At 47.8% G+C, this 16,958-nt stretch overlaps 1 protein-coding gene across 1 annotated transcript in view; it reads left to right on the top strand.

Moving 5' to 3' along the window:
• The window catches only part of PDLIM1 (PDZ and LIM domain 1), a 46,717-nt gene that overhangs the window by 3,459 nt on the left and 26,300 nt on the right, over positions 1–16,958 (top strand). Inside the window, exon 3 of the mRNA XM_026055803.1 lies at positions 11,157–11,308. Within this exon, the coding sequence (XP_025911588.1) occupies positions 11,157–11,308 (152 nt within the window). The remainder of the gene's footprint in view (positions 1–11,156; positions 11,309–16,958) is intronic.

The raw sequence follows: 16,958 nt of genomic DNA, 5'->3' as shown, positions 1-16,958 counted from the left end.
GGCGGGCAGGTGGCTCGCGGGTACAAAGGCAGGGCTGGTGACACAACCGCGGTTTTCTTTTTCCTTTTTTCCCTTTCCCCCGTTTTTTTTCCCTTTTTTCTTGTTTTTTGCTTCTTTTCCTCTTTTCCTCTTTTCCTCTTTTCCTYTTTTCCTCTTTTCCTCTTTTCCTCTTTTCCTTTTTCCTTTTTCCTTCTTCCTTTTTTCCTTTTTTCTTTTTTTCTTTTTCCTTTTCCCCTTTTTCCTTTTCCCTTTTTTTTTCTTTTCCTTCTTTCTTTTCCCTTTTTTCCTTTTCCCTTTTTTCCCTTTTCCCCCCTATCTTTTTCCTTTTTCCCCCCATATCTTTTTCTTCTTTTTTACCCCTATTATCTTTTTCCTTTTTTGTTTCCCCCCCTCTTTTTCCTCTTCAAAATTCTTGGTGGCCCACACAGTCCATGGGTTTTATGGATATTTTTGCTTCTCGGGTACCAGCCCTTTTCTGCTGTCAGTAACAAACCTCTGGTAATAGGCTGAGGGGATCATCCCTGCTCAGACTGGTTGGTAGTTTGGGTTTTGCTGCCTAACCTATGGGGAGTATTTCAGTAAGTCGCACTGAGGTGGTGTTGAATGCTCGCGTGCTTTTACTTGCCATGTATAGTTAAAAGAAAATCCTTTGTTTACAGAAGCCATCTTAACCTCCGTTAAGTGCTTCTCCCTGTTTCTGTTATAAGTCCATCTTACCCCCACTTAAGGAAAAGTAAGTTAGGAAATGACAAAGTTTGACATCTAAAAAATCTTAATGGCGTAACTTGATTTGCCCTCTCTGGCTTAAGTGTTCTGTCTGCCAAGCTTTAGGGTTGGGCTCTACGTACCTTGCTCCCTGCTGTCCCTACGCACACCTGCATCCGAACTCGCAGCGCCCGAGTGCTTACACCACGGGCCCTGCTGCTGAATTCGAGCAGGGTCGTAGCGAAGGGGTGGCCCCTACCCCAACAGTTCGCCCCAGGACCACAAAAAGCCAGGGCACACGTGCATGTCTCCTCCTGCACGGATGCCCAGTCAGTCCGTGGGGATCGCCGTGGGCCCGGGGAGGGCCGGCTGCGAAAGCCTGGTGGGCAGCGTACCTGAACTCGAACTTTTGGGAGCTGCCTTTCGAGAAAAACGGGATGATGAAACCTGTGGTTTTCTGAATGCCACCTGCCCAGTGGCCCCCTGCTCCCCCTCTGCTCCTGCTGCCCCCAGGACCCCACGAAGGCCGGGGAAGCTGCCCCGCTCCCAGGAGGTGACAGGCTGATGAGCGCTCTCAAACTCGCCAAGGGAGGGAAAGAGATTAATTTTCTCTCTAATCTCTTGCAATTACAGTAAGAATGCCTCATTCTTATAAAGCATTTTTGGACAGGACAGTGGCTTTAGCCCGGGGGAAGTGATATTTACTTCATTGTTAGGGTAATTGTTGTCATTTCCTTCCAGCAAAAGGCTTGTAGGCAGAAGGATGTCTGAAGTCCTACCTCTGCTTTTACCTCTTCTCCTTGGTCATCTCTGTCAGTGCTCAGGGACACGTACCAGGGATGGAGCTCAGCAAAGAGGCAAAAGTCCCGTCTTATGTGAGAAATTGATTGTGACCCTGGAGACTAAAATGTAATAAAATAGCCTCTYTTATTTTGGTGACGTAAATGCTGACAATCGGCAGCTCATGTTACAGCTTTCTCCTGTGGCCTCTGACATTTTTAATTCACCCTCCAAGGCTTCAAGCCGTTGATCTTTCCCATGGTTCGCTCCTTGCCTTCCTCCTTGTCTCCCTCTGGGTCAGTAGCAAAGCTCTTGGTGATCTCCCCCCCCTTTACCATGTAAAAAAGAGCTAGTCCACTTTTTTCCTGTTTTGTAGAGTCTGATTCTCCTCATGTGATGATTTTATGGGGCTGTAGCTTTGTTCTCGCTTAGTGTGCTTGTGGCCTGCGCTCTGATGGCCGAGCCCTGTGGGCAGGGATCCAGCCAGGCCTGGCTGGGGTCTGCCAGGGGGTCTGCCAAGGGTCTGCATTCTGGAGCGGCGGCAGCCCGTTCCCACGGGGGCGGTGGGAGTTGGGAGCTGCGATCCCGGTGCCTCCGGACCCGCCAGGGCTGAGGAGGGCAGGGAGYACCCGTCCCATGAGCATGGGGGCCGGCACCCGGCCAGCAGTGGCCAAATGCCACCGATGGCCTGTCATATCTTAACGAGAGGCGGATGAAAGATTATGGTGTTTCCACAGTTCTTCTTATCTCTTCTTTCCTCCCTGCCCTGTCCTGTCCTGCCCCCTTTCCACTTAAACTGATCGTTCAAAACTGCTTCAGGCTCGGATATGTCATGAGCGTCTTGTCTGTACAAACGCTTCTGGTTTCTGGAGCTTGTTGGATCAGTCTTCCAAGCGAGAGCCGAGCACGGGGATTTCACAAGCGCTTCGTGGGAGATTCTTGTGGAATTTCCCTTTCTTTTTCAAAGGGATGCTTTGCAGATGTTTCTGCATTTATGTTTCTTTTTACAACTGTAGGGTAGCAGTGGACATTTTATCAAAGCCTTTGTTCAGAGGGAACATTGTGCTGCTCTGTGTAACGAAGCCTAGATGAAAAACTGCTTGATTTCCTTACAGGAATAAGGAAAGACCTTGGTCTTTATCGCCCTTCGGATGATACAGTGCGATGAATTCATGGGCTACAGCTTTTCCCAGGTCCTTTCCAAGCTGTGGGCTGACATGCTAGAGGATAATAGTGTCTCTGTGGCTTGCCTGTGGTTGGGCAGCTTCCAGTTAAATTCCTGTGAGATTAGTGGATCTGGTGGAGGAGCAAGCAACCTAGTGCATGAGGAGACATGCTGGCAACGTGGAGCTGGCTGTAAAGCCATGCAGTTAATAGACCCCATCCCCCTCCATCCCTCAGGTAACAGCTAAACACAAGCTATTTCCTGTTTGCTTCCATTTTATTCTGGTCAACCGTATGGATTTGGGGTTCTGGTTGAACATATGTGTGGAACCGACCGATGAACCCTGTCCTTGATCTGCTTTTCGTATTTTGTGCTTGTGGTGTGTTATCTGGAGTAAGAATGACCAAAACAGGCAGAGGGGAATCTGGCTGTACATTTTGTCATGTCAACAAAACCCCAGCCTCATTAAGAAGGGATGTCTCTCAAAATCTGTGAAACAGGCCAAAGCCAGTAACTACATTTTGGTATGAAACTGGGCATTTCCCCACTGAAAAAGCAGCCTAAAGACAGCCCGCTTCGGCAAGTATATTAAAAATCTGAGCTCTCAACATTATGCCTCTTGCTGACTTTGACCACAGTAACATGAATTCAACCTCTGTATGTTTAGTCTGATGCTTTATCTATTCATGATATCTTAAAAGCATAGAATTAAAAGCAAGAAGGGGATTGGAAGATAATCAAATATTTCCTCCTTTTTTTTAAAAAAAAAGCCCTCTGAGCCCCTTATATAAACTGAGAAACTTGATTTAGTTCTAATACTAGACTTAATGGTCCAAAATCAGACCAAGGGCTGAATCCCGTGGTGTGGAAGGACTTCAGGTTTGACTTTGGTTTTGGCTGACCTGCCTACCTCTGGTCTCGGTCTGGCCTCTGGTTAGGAAGCAGCCTGAGAAAGATGCAATGGAGCAATGCAGTGCGAGAACGTAAATAGTGGCTCCAGGGCGCGGTGGTAACGGGGACAGAGCCGCTTAGTGGGATCAGCGTGGAAGCAGACGCTCTGCTCCGGCCAGGGGCATTTGCCGGGGAGAGCTGTCCCTTCGGGCCGTGCTGGGCAGGGGCCGGCCCCGGAGCGGGGCAATGCTGGCCGCTTTGGGCATAGGCACAACGGCTGAGGATGCTGCACAAGCTGCAATGGCTGTGACCACGCTGCCTGGCTGGTTTATGCCGAGGGACGAGGAGCGATGGCCGCCCCGGGGACGGTAGTCCATCTTGCAGCCTCGGCAATGGGAGAAGTGAGATGGAGAGCACAGGCCTGYCTCTCGGCTTCTGTCCCACCTCTGCTCCTCGCTCTTCCCTGGCAGGAACAGCCTGGTCCATGCTCAGCTCCAACCCCTGCGGCTTCAGGGCAGCAAAGCTGCATTTTGCCCGCACCACCAAGAAGCCGTGCRGCAGGCAGTTGCCATACAGGCAGGACCGAGGGTCTCCCTCGCGAGCTGCACTGCTTTCTGTGAATGGAGTTTCTTTTCTCCTGGTCTTCTGACAGTTTCTGGGTTCATGTAAGTGAAGGTGGAGCAGCCCGAGGGGCACCACGTGTGGGAGCAGCCTCCGTGCTTGAGATCTCGTCTTCCTACCGCGAGAGCAACCTTCCCCAGGCATTAYGCGAGACACCCTGTGTAGGAGGGGGGACCGAAGGAATTGCCTTTCCCGTTGAAGGCTTTGGGAACACCTCTGTCTCCTTCGCAGCATCCCACGCTCTCCAGGGCRAGGCGACGCCAAGCCATTCCCGCTGCAGAAACACCAAAACCTCCCTCCTTACTCTCTGCAGCTGTTGAGTGCCGAGCGCTGCCAGCTTGCACCGGCATAAAATGAAGGAGAAATACCTGCACATTCCTGACCTGCTCTTCCCCCCCACGGGGCTGCTGGGAGCACACGTGGCGGCTTGCCCCGACCGCAGCACAGGGATAGCACCCTCTGCATGCTGGGCATGCCGGCGTGCACGGCAAGCGTGCCATCGGAGCAGGGGAGAGCCCTCAGAGCCGYGTTGGATGTGGAGAGTGCAGGTTCACATCTGCAATAACAACCTGATGGGTTTTGAAGTCAGCACGAGCCCTGGCAGCTTCTKGGGCAGCTGCTGGCTGGACTAGTTGGTACCTCCTCAGAGGTATGAGGGGCTGCTGCGGAGAGGAAAGGAGTTAGCTGGTCGCCCTGGCTGCCAGGGTCTGGGCAAGAAGTGGTCTTTAGCTGTAGCCAGGGGAAATTAGCACAGTAAAATTCCCGCAGTAAAGATAGTAGAGCGCTTTGGGGCATAGGACAGATTTGATCTTTTTCAGCCCTGTTTCCTGAGCCCGTTATCAGTTCTTTGGGCAACATCTGGCYCACCTTGTTCTCAATGAACCTAAAGAGAAGATTTGAACATCAAGATGAGATGTACCCACTCTAATCTTGTGCAAGACCTTTAAACTCCAGAATTTTAGTTGAGAAAGGTAAATATTGGACTTCTTGGAAGAAAAAGAGTCCTCTTTGTTCCCTGATCTTCTCGYTCCCAGATGCTGAATTATGTGCGGTCTTAGGCTTCCTGGTACCTTTCATCCTTACAAATCACTTTGTTCATCAAGAGATGTATTTGGTTTGTAAAATGCTTTGGGTTTGAAGGATACTGCATCAAAAAACCTACAGCAAATGGATTTGCGGTATAAACTTGGAAATGAAGGATGCCTTAACTGCATAAACAGTTGATGTTGTTCTGGACAGTGACACAGTATCTTAGATAGWTGCTGATTACTGGACATGTTTTATTTAGAGGATGAAATAAACTATGGGGAAAGGCTCAGCTAATGAGCAGCTTTCTTTATATGAAGTTTTTCAGGTCTGGTAAGAAATCTTTTTTTTTTTTTTTTTTTTTAATGTGGTTCATGTTACAAAATGAGCTCTGAGGCTGAGTAACTCCTTGACCACCGATTGTGCATCCATCTGGGCAAATCTTCTCATCGGTTCTTTTTCCCCTGTGGGTTGCTTGAGGTCTGTGCTGTAACACACAGCGTCCAGAGCGTGTGATTGCTGTGAAATAAACTGAGGCTGGCCTGTGTTTTACGCCGCCTCCAGGGCCAGCCCTCTCYGTGCTCTGCCTGACGCCTTCCCTTTTCTGTGTTAATGATCCTCATCCGCTAGTCATAACCAGGCAGAGCCGGAGGGAAGCGGGCAGGTGCCTGCGAGCGGGGCTGCCAGAGGCGRTGGTGCCACAGGAGCCCTCGCCTCGAGGGGCCGGCGGCCGTTGTCCGTGGGTTGCCCTTGCCACAGGAGAGCAGGAGCAGCGTGGAGGGAAGGTCTCCGGGCGCTGCTCGATGGCCCCTTGCTGTCTCCCCCTGCCCTGAAGAGCAGGGGTGGGGAACGCGCCAGCCTGCGTTTTCTCATAGCCTCTGATCTCTGCTGACCCAGCTGCGTGCTTCTGCTGGGAGAAACTGTAGCTGCTTAGCATAATACTCCAATGCTGAGTGTATTACTCATGGCAAACCAGCAGTGTGCGGGGGTGGGGAGGATTAAGTTGAATGTCGGAGATGTCTAGTTGTCAGCGATGGCCCCATAAGTATGTTGCTGCATGTCTGTTCTGTCCAGCGAAGATGCAGCTTGATGTTCCTCTCAGCCTTGGATAGGTGCTGTTTATCCAGGCCTCCTCCCTCACTGTTGTTCTTTATTTTCTTGTTTCTTACCCCTTCATCACTTCACGCTTTGAGTGTCTGGGTGTGGTGTGACAAGTGTTGCTGGAGGCTGTAGGGTCTGAGAGACTATGAGGTTGATGGATAGCRGGGAGTAGGCCAGCAATGACATTGAATTTTAAACTATCCCATATCTCTTGATTAACCCAGAGCTGCGTTATGCTGCTCTCCGCAGAGCCCATTCTCCTCTCTCATTTGCTGTGGGCAGCAGATTCCCTTAATATGTCCTCTGCTGCCTCCTAATCCTTGTCTGAAGAAGCAAAGGCGGCACTGTATGGACCATCAGGAACTCATGTCCAGGGACCGCAAAGCTTGTTAAGTAGTTTGTGTGGAGTTAATTGCATCAAATGCAAAATTTGRTTATTTGGCTGGCTGGCTGTGGGACAGTTTTATAAAGTGGGTCTGGGAGCTGGGGAAGCAATGCTTCCCCTTCCCTCCGATAAATCAAAACATTTTCTTYGTGTGGTGTAAATACCCTTGCCCAAAGATAGTAGCTGAAGGCTTGCCATGTCATAGCCAAGTTCTTCCTTTTCTGCTTGGCCTCCAGTGCAAGGGAATGAAAGCAAGCAAATCTCCTGGAAGATAGAAATCTGAATTTTGCAAAATTGTGATGGCTTTGGTGAGGTGGAGCCCAAAGTGTGTGTATGGGGAAGGCAGGGGAGCTGGGTTTTTTTTCTGCCATTTTCATGATTGCAGAACTTACATATATGTGTGCATGCAAGCACGTGTACACAAAATTTGGCTTTGCCGTGTAAGAATATAATGCAGGTCTTTCTTCTATCTGTACCAACCCTGAATCTGTGGGGCCTCTTTCAAAAGTGCCTATAATTATTATTTGGTCAAAAATGTTATCTACTTCATTGGGCTTTGTCTGAGTAAAGAGTGCAGGATCAAGCCCATGGATTATGGGAATTATTTGCTTCTTCCATATGCTGTCAAATGTGTCTGAGCTGATGCTTAGTTCTTCTGAGCTAGTATCAGGGTTCCAGTTTGAAGTGCCTGGTTATAAGCGTCTAGATTATTTCTGTGGCAGTCCGGGCTTTACATGCTGATGACTGAACAGAAGCCACAGAAGCTTCTGGGAATATTTGAGGCTTGAGTATATGTGAGGTTTCTCACACAGAGGATAGGCGGATCTTGCTCAGCGTATCTCAAGGCTCCGGTCCTGACTGCTGGCAGACGTGGGGGTGTGCAGGCTGCTGAAACCCTCTCCCAGACCTGATGCCGAGGGACGCTCCCTGACAAGCCAGKCACTTGCGTTTTCACCTCACAGCTGGCATTCATTTTGGAAACCGCTTGACGTAAGACAGCTTCACTTGCATGGATTCATCCAGGCCAGGTACCTAAGCCAGCCAAACTGAGTGTCGTTGGTGTTTCTGTAGGCATGCTCTGGTGTTACACCCAGGAGGTTGAGCTCGGGGAGCTATTTCAGGTACAGCATCAAGCCGTTCTGCTCCACGTGTCTCAGCATTGTCTTTTAAACAGTGAAATGGCCTAATGGGAAAGTGTTACGCTGTTGCCTTGGAGCAAACCTGCCAAGGTATGGCACAGCTTGTTTCCGGAGGAAATCGCCTCTGCCCCATGGTGTGCTGCTCGCCATTGCCACCCCTCCCCAGCTGCACGCTGCACCTTGGGGATGAGCGAGGGATGTGACAAAGGTAAAAGCAGAAACAGATCTTCCTAGTGGCAGCTCTCTGCTCCTCCTCGAATATCAGAAACGCTTTTTGCTTTGCTGACTTAATTGGTGGTAAGTGAGCAAATCTCAGCAGCAGCACTGACAGAACGGAGATGAGCTCGGACCTTGCCGCGTGACTGCAGGAGGGAGGCGTGATTAATAGCTGTTAATCATCCTAAAAGGATGGGGGGGGGTTCCCTGCAGTAACGCGCTCTTGTGCAGACACGTTTCCTATAAGGAGTACTGGCAGACAGTACAAGCTGGATTTTGCAAGTAAACAGTTTACGGAAGGTGACGTTTCAGGGCAAGTTATTTCAAGCACTGAAAAAATTGGGTTTTAAAGCATGTTTCCTTTTGGCAAGTTTGCTTATCTCCTTCAAGCCTGTGCAGCCTTGTGGTTTTCCCTTAGGGAAGAGGTTTGTAGGTTACCTCAGTGGCCATAACCACCCTCGTGCTACAAATGACTCTTATCTGAGCAAGGGCGGCACTCAAATTTCAGATTCTTCTGCAGTGGACGCAGAAGGGGAACATGACACCACAAATGCTGACAAAGCGCAGAGGTGTCTCCTGCAGACATCTGTCACTCATCCCAGTGGGTCTTGGGGTTTCTTGAGGAGGCTTCAGTACTTTAGTGTCTCTGGTGGGCTGCTCATGCTCAGCTGCTCCTTGTGGTACAGGATCATTTCTAACAGCCTGCCAAATGTTGCATATGTTATCAGTCTTTAAATACAACCCACATGGCCAAGCCTCCAGCAGAGTTCCAGCGGTGGCGTTAATCCACCATTATTCTTGACCTGATTGAAAATGAGTGATAATCACAGTGTGCTGAGCTCAGGGCTCTGCACCGAGGTGAGTAATGTGCACCTCTCCATTCTCTGGTAGCTGAGGAAATAAAGGCTCTGAGAAACGTAGTGACTCGGTTAAGGTCCAGTGACCAGAGGAGGGCCCAGAACTCATCTCCCACAAGCCCTCTCCAGTGTGGTGATTTCTCAGGGATCTGTCTCAGTTTCTAAAGCAGCAGTGCCCAAATTCTGTGGGACCATGGGCCACTCTCAGCCCTTTGGAGTTCTTCATGGCCTGATCGCTATCCCTGTCACAAGTTTTGAAATGAAATACTGAAAATACTCTCAGGGCAATGGATCCCACGGAACGTCAGCAGGCTGCACTTGGTGGTCTTGTAGGCCACTAGCGGGCTGCATGCCGCAGCTTGAAAGGCAGTGATCTTCACACTGAAAGCAGATTTGCTGTATCYGTGTGGTGTCTTGCCTGGCGTTTTCATTAGTGCATCCTCTGTCAGTTTGCAGTCTGCTTGCAGCATTAAAAGTGGCAAGCAGGTAGGTGGGGGCACTATTCTGTTGACCCATTTGAAGGTCTTTGGGTTAATGCTGAGCACCTTGGCCAAGCTGGACATCTATGATATACTCCATCCTTCTCTCTGACATGAAGCACTGTCTTAGCAGAGAGATGGAAGGGGAAAAAAAAAAAGCATCTTGTGATCTTCTCTCTTGTTGGGGAAAACATCCCATTGCAGCTGTGAGGGGATGTGCTGAACAGCCTCATTTTTGGCCCAGGGAAAGCAGTGATTGCAACAAATGTGTCACACTTCTAGGAGGTGGGCATTTACCTAGGGGAAATGATTTGCCATGTAATTCCATAATAGGACYGCTCTCTAAATCCTATGAACAAAGTTTATTTATGTCTGACAGTGCTGTTGGGTTTGCTCAGCTGCTTTCTAGTCCTTTCAGCATGCTGAAACCCAGCATGAATGCGTAGAGTGAATACCAGCTGTGATGGACTTGTAAATGAGGTGTGTCCCAGCTCCAAGGCATGTCCTAATCTGTACTCGTGTGTGGGAGCAGTCCACCCTTCCCATTTCCTCAGCCTATTAAATAAGTGATTGAAGTGCATTGCAATCATGCCGCCTCTCCGAGTCATTAAAGCTGTCCAAAACCTTATGCAGAGTTTGCAAAGCCACAAGCAATTGTTACATGCTTCACCCGCAGCCCAGGTGTTAATTTTGGCTCAAAAAGGTCTTGACTGCTAAAAGGACATGTCTTTAGTGGAAGCAGTAGCGAAAAATGATTGAACTGTTTGTTAGTTAGCTTGAAAATGTCAAGTTTTAGCTGGAACCTTCCTTTTTCGCTAGGGGTATTATACCAGTGGCATTCCTGTGTAGTGTCTCTATCTGGGATCCCAGTGAGATTACCCCAAGACCCTTCCCATTAGTTATTTCTCAGGCAGAGCACAGCAGGTCTTTAGCAGTGCAGCGGTAAATATGGGAGGCAAAGTACCCTACATAGAGATGAAAGGGAGATGTAAGATGGCAAAATGTATCAAGGTGAGCTGTGCTCAGACTAGGGTGCTGGGGTTGATGCTGTCACTTTTTCAGAAAGCACTGTCAGATCGTAGCTTAAAGATGAGGTTTCTGATGCCTTTCTGCCTTCTCATCTGCTTGGTAGATCAAGCACTGCTTTGGGATTTGATCCCATTGAAAACAGTGAGAGCTAAAACCAGATTATTAAAACTAAAGCAGCAAACCAAAATCTTGAGCCCAAACTTTCTTTCTGAGAGCACAGCAAATGAGACCATGATGCAGAAGAAGCTGTTTGTGATTGGTGTTGACCATACTGGGGTGACTCTGATTCTCACTTTTTCTGGCATCTCTATTCTTAAAGCATCAGACTTTCCAGCTGTCCTGAGTGCTTTCTGTTTTGGAAAGTACTCCTCCATCCAGTGAAGAGCAGAGTTGCTGTCTGTATGCTCTCTCTTTCTTAGAGAAGTGTACTAGCTTGTTTGTTGTTAGTACAAAGCCAATCTCCTTSAATGAAAAGTCAATTTTTGTCATTTTAACCCCAACCCAACATCCCACCCCAAATTTCTATCTAGGGGTGCCAAAATATAATCCTGCCCCTAACTTTAATACTCAGGAGGATCTAAGGGCCAGATCCAAACTCCCATAGGCCAGATACATTTCTTTTGAGAATCTGTTTTCATCAATTTTCACCTCCTTGTTTCCAGGTACCAGCAAGAGAAGCCCTGAGGGCTCCAGCCGTCTCTGCAATGTCGGTAGGAAAGCTGCTCCCTGAAAAGTCCAGTCACTCTTTTTGTTCTCTCTTAGGTGACTCCCGGCAGCAAAGCTGCAATAGCAAACTTGTGCATAGGAGACCAGATCATAGCCATCGATGGAGTGAACACAGACAACATGACGCACCTTGAGGCGCAGAACAAAATCAAGGGCTGCACAGATGAGCTGACTCTGACGGTCAGCAGGTATGTCCCTCAGCGAGGCTGGGGTGGGGAGAGGGTAGGATGCTGAGTGGGTGGTAGCTATGTTTTAGTTTGACAGCAGACCTTCCCATCTGGTTTGTTTAGTTTGACCTCTTGGTGCTGTGTCTGGCCAGGCTTTGGATTGCAACAGGGAACCTCAGTTCAGCCTTTAATACTGCTTGCATTTACTGCACTTTGACCTTATCAAAACAACTTTCCCAGTGAGAAATTGGCTGATAATTTGTGACACAGTCAGTCAGCCTGTTCTGTGGCTCCTGACAGCAGGGAATTCAAGGCAGGTCTCATGAAAACTTCAGTAGTAGCAGAGAAGGTATGACCAGAGACAATACTTTCTGTTGCAGTAATTTAGCAGTTAAAATATGTGGTTGTGTGTTGTCCTAATCATTAACTGACTAGTTTTTGCCATGCACGGACTCAAAACGGTTGTCTTGGCTGCTGTCTTGATCATCAGTGTGGGGCGAGGGATGACTTCAGCCTTTCTACCATCTTGACCTGAGGGGCAATGGACAGCTTCATTCCCTTTCCCACCGTTGTCTCAAGCTTGGGTTGTATCTGCACAGAGAAGCAATGGCATCTGGAAAGGCAAGGGTCTCCTTTTCATTGACCTGTTGCTTCTTAAAAGTACCGGAGCCTGATTTTTCAGGGGTGCTGGGGACTTGTGCTTCTCGTTGGTTTGTATTACAGCCATGGGTACCCACCACTTCTGGAAGTCAGCTGCTAGATGGCGGCTTGGCATTTCTCGTTCTACCATGAGCTTTTCGGCCAGCTGCCTTTCCCCACAGAACGACTGTATGTCAGTGTCGTGGCAGGGGTAGTGCTTCAGGTAGGGGTGCAACAACATGCCTTAAATGAGATGTAGTTCTGGTGTTCAGGCTGTTCTGTGATAAGCAGAAATCCTTTATCGTAGCTTGGATAATGCCAGTAGTTCAGCAGGCATTTCCCAGTCAAGCAAGAAGTCAAGGGTCTTGGCCAAAAACACCTGAGAGTTTGGTCAGGGAATTCATAAAGGGAAAAAAGGGGCACAGTGAAGGCTGTACGAATGGGTGGTAAGCATTGCAGCAGCAAGATAGCCCCAGCTTTCTCAAAGTGACTTCTAATTTGGTAGTTTGTAATCCTTCTGCAAAGGCATGCTCGTTCCCCTCTCTGAAATGTCTGGCTTCCTGACTTAGCAGCCCACTGCCATGTGATTCTGGTTGGGTGAGAGGAGGGGAGAGAAGGACTGTTTCAGCCTCTGGGCAAGCTTGCTCTTACAGATCATTGAGTCTGTAAAATGTGTTTGCTAATGTTAATTACAAAGTTGTTAACTTTATAGCTACCCCATGTGCATTTAATTATCCGTGAGTAGGAAGCTGCCCAAAATGGTTCTAGCTGGATGTGCAGTCGTGTAAAACTGTGCAGTGGCTTTGAGTTAAAACAGTCCAACTCTTTCTCAAGGCCCTGTTTAAATGAGGTGGCAGGACATATGTGACAGACACTTCTGCTGTTGTACTGATAGATGAGTGCCACTGACAACATGGCTGAGGAGAGCAGCAAGATTGCAAAGACGTGAAAAACAGTGATCTAACTACTCATCCATCTTAGGGTTTGATATTATTACCTGTCACTCTATGTTAAGTCCATTGTAAATGATTCTAGGAGACTTTGTGCAGTTTTTGGTCCTTCTCCTTTTTTGGAGGTAAAATTCTGCTTGGGGAAGAATTGCCTGCTTATTTGGAGATTTGATAGCTGCTGGAGATGTTTGTATCGGGAACATGATAGCACAGAGCTCTGCTTTGATACCTAAAGACAGTCAGGGTGTTGCATCATGTGGTCTCTCCTGGTTGTTCTCTGTAGAGCATATTTTATCCTCTCAGCTGTCTCCTTCTGGGTCTCGGTTACTGCGTTGTCCCGAATGCAGCTGGCCTCTGTGGTCAAAAATGCAACGTAGTCTTTGTTGCTGAGGCTGGATCCCTTCCTGACTCCGCAGACTAAGGGTCAAGACCTTAAAATGGAAGACGTCAGGAGGAGGCATTGAGGGGTGATGGAGCAGGCATTTTGTATCTGTTGGAGCTTGTGCTTCATCTTTCCATTCAACTTGGGATACTGGAAATCAGCAGGGAAGGCAGACTGATCGAGTGATCAGCTCTCCTTCCTCACAGAAGGGAAGAGCRTCTCTACTGAGGTGGAGGAGATGGAAGGCATTTGGGAAGACTAATGTCACCTGGCCTTATAGCATGGCCTGGGCTTCCTGCACCTTGGTGGGCGAACTCTGTCAGTAAGGCTCGACAATGTAATCGGTCAGCAAGTCAGCAAGGTTGACAAATACAGTCAGGCCAGAGTCGGGATTTTTTTCCTTTCTCTGTGTGGCTCTGTAGGTAGTTGGCTGAGTACGAAGGGGAAGGTATGTCACCTGTGCTTCAATGCCACCAGCTCTGGGCTCCAGCCTCCACGCTCTGCAGTCTTAGCTCATTAGGGGATCAGTTGCACACAGCAGCCTTCCTGGCAAGGGTTTCTGGTCTGCTAGTGCAGCCGCTCTGCTGGCTGGGGTGTTGGGCGCAGTCCCGGCTGTGGGTGTGCCTGTCTGCTCCAAATTTTCTAGAGAAGTCTTCCAGTTCTTCTTTTCTGCTTACTATCACAGAGACACCTTATGAGAGCATAGATCCTTTGTGATTTTAATTTCCTATCTGATTAATTTTAAATGATTATTCATGGAGCTCCATATCTCTTCTGATAGTCTACAAAATGTTCTCAGACCTGCATTTGGGGTGGCAGCAGTCTCATGCCTGGAGGGATTTTTACAGCCGTGAGTCTGAGCCCGCATCAGGGATTTCAGTTCCCCTCACGGTAGTGACAGTGGGGACTTTATTTGTGACCATGCTGTGAATGCTAAAAGTGTACATGGGTTCAAAAGCAGACTGGACGAATTCATGGAAGGAAAAATCTATAAAGGATATTAAATACCAAGGCAGTATCTCTGCTTCAGAAGGCCCTTAAGCTGCAAATAGCTGGAGGCTGGGAGAGTGCTTTAGGGAAGTATCACTCTATGCTCTTGTGCTCTTTCCCAGACCTAAACAAACCTTATATGTATGTGTTCAGCATCATGCAACTCTCCTCTCTTTTAATGTTAGCTGAGTGGTTAAGTTTTCCTTATCTTTGGCTGTACTTATGATTATTTAAGAGAAGTATAAATGTAGAGAACTGAAAGGACTTTAACACTTCTGGTAAAGGAAATGCTGTTTGCACTGTGTACTTGATTGTGAATATCAACAGCATTCCCATGTTTCCTGTTTCAGTATTTTCCTTAATGATGGTAACAGTCCAAAAATATTTCAGATCAGATTGTAGGCAGGAAATCTAGTCTAACACATGTTACTGTTAAAAATGGATCAAATTACTAGCAGAAGAAAACACGCCCGGTCTGCTTTTTCACCCAAAGGGGCAAATTTATCGCTGGTAGAAATCTGTTAATTTCCTAGAAGTTAAAATCAGCCCTGAGTTGTTTCTCTGAATATGCTTTTCTAAGTGGCATTGCCAGGTGCTTTGCTGTTTGACGTGTGAACAGAGTTCAGTTAATTCTTCTGCCTCAAGAATGGTTGTTCTACAATGTTGGCGCATTCACCGAATTCCTGCCGGCTTCAGCGTGTCTAGCAAAGCACCACTCCTTTCTCAGCCTTTTTGTTCATTCATTTTGCTCTTTGTTTCAGGCTAGAGTGTGCTTTTAGGAATGCAGTTCCCAAGAAACCAAAGTAAAGGTCCCAATATTGTCTTTACTGGTGTGTGATCAAGCTCTACACCTTGATTTTGCTTAGTGTACTTAAAAAGTCTGACCTACAGCAGGCTGCCTACTCCAGCAGACTCAAAACCACATGATGATATGGAAATAGAATTTATACTGCCAAACTGAGAAATTTCACAGGCAGAGTTTTGAGCCTCTCCCATTCACTGGAAAAAGGAAGTTTTGGATGTTGAGTCTTTGAGAAGAGCTCTTTTCCTTTTTTAATTAGGGTGTGTACGTCTTAACGCTGAAATGCTGGGGTCAAGCAAAATATTCCCCCAGGCTGCATCTGGTCCAAGGGGACCTCTGGTTTTCCTGTAACGGGGTAAACAGCAAGCCATGCCCGGCAGATTGGAGAAAGCTATCAACTTACTTTGGAAACATAGTGTGTTTTGGGAAGGGAACTCACTTTGACAAGAGAGCACTCAAAGAAAGGAAGGCTCAGGAGGAACAAACTCTCCTACTACAAAATTCACCTGCTAGACAGAAGGTCCAGTTATCACCAGTGTCACTGGCAATGCTCGTGATGAATTTGGCGCACACAGCTCTGTGCAGCCAGGGCTACAGAGTAAAACAGATAAACAACACAGACAAACACTCATTCTATTAGCAGTGTAGGTGGATGTTAATTCTAAAACAAATGGCTTTTCCCTTAAGTCTGTAGTCACCAAATGGGTAGCGGAGTTGTGCTCATATGCAGCTGTGGGCAACTCGAAGGTAAATTGTGTATGTTCTGTTAACAAAAAACAAGTGTTCCTGCAGTGAGCGTACCCTTCCTGCTGTGACCAGRGGCAGGTTGGGGGTGGTAAGACGAGAGGAATATTTGTGCGAAGGGATTGCAAACATGTCATCTCTTGTTCCACTCCCACTGTCCTTTTCTTCAGATTTCAAGCTGCTCTTCTACAGCTTGGCTGCCAGCATAAAAGAKATTACTACACCTTTTTTGTTTGCAAAACAGTCTGTTACTCTGCCGGAAGTGATGGCAATGAGTGAAGCTATGCATTTGTTCTTTAAAAACTGCCAGGATCAGGGAAGTCAGACCTGCTAACAGCATATGTTAAATGCATTGTCAGAAAGGCTCAGGAAGACAAAAAGGATAGAGAGAGAGAGAGAGAGAGAGAGAGAGAGAAATGTCCTCTGTGTTTGATTCGGCAGGTTCGGCTGCACAGGAGGCTCCCCATCCGTGTGCCATGTGTTACCGATTTTCAGCGGTGCAGACAAGCTATGCAAAGTCATAGGCTTGAATTTGTGTTCTAGGAAATCCGTGGAGTCCGTTGACTCACTTAGGTTTGTTTTTTGCTTCCCTGCCAGCAAGAATTTTCCAGCTCTGTCATCTTACTAATAATTCTTTTGGCCTTGGGAAAAGCCTGATGCTCTGCGTGCATCTATATATGGGCACGACCCGTAGCGGCTGCCCACGAGCTCTCCGGGGCGGGCTTGGTGCTACCCAGCCCTCCCGGGTGCATGCCGGGAGCTTTTACTAATGACTAGTGCATTCAAAGTTATTTTGCAAATAAAGCCTGTGGCTTGCCATATTTTTACAGCTTCTTTCTGGGAGGCAAAAGTAGTTTACTCTAGAGCTGACTAGTGGAAGAACAGTGCAAGTCTGAGCTGTCAGGTGTGTTAAAACTTCATAGCTTTGTAATGAAATTGCTCGTGCTGCACTCTTGTTGCTCGCTTTGCATAGTCAGGGTTGCATCCAGGCCTTTCGTCTCTAGCGGATGTATGAAGAGAGCCCTAAAATACAAGGAGCAGCGGCCTCTACATAAAGAAATAAATTTGAGTACTCCTGTCCCCAGTAAGCTCTGAATAGTGGTGGTGTTAGACCTGGCGATCGGTTGTGTGCAGCCCAAAGACAGTTATTAAACAGGCTCTGCT

The sequence above is a fragment of the Apteryx rowi genome, unplaced genomic scaffold (assembly GCF_003343035.1).
Source record: "Apteryx rowi isolate R43461 unplaced genomic scaffold, aptRow1 scaffold_126, whole genome shotgun sequence".
Taxonomy (NCBI): domain Eukaryota; kingdom Metazoa; phylum Chordata; class Aves; order Apterygiformes; family Apterygidae; genus Apteryx; species Apteryx rowi.
This window is presented reverse-complemented; position numbering and strand designations above follow the sequence as displayed.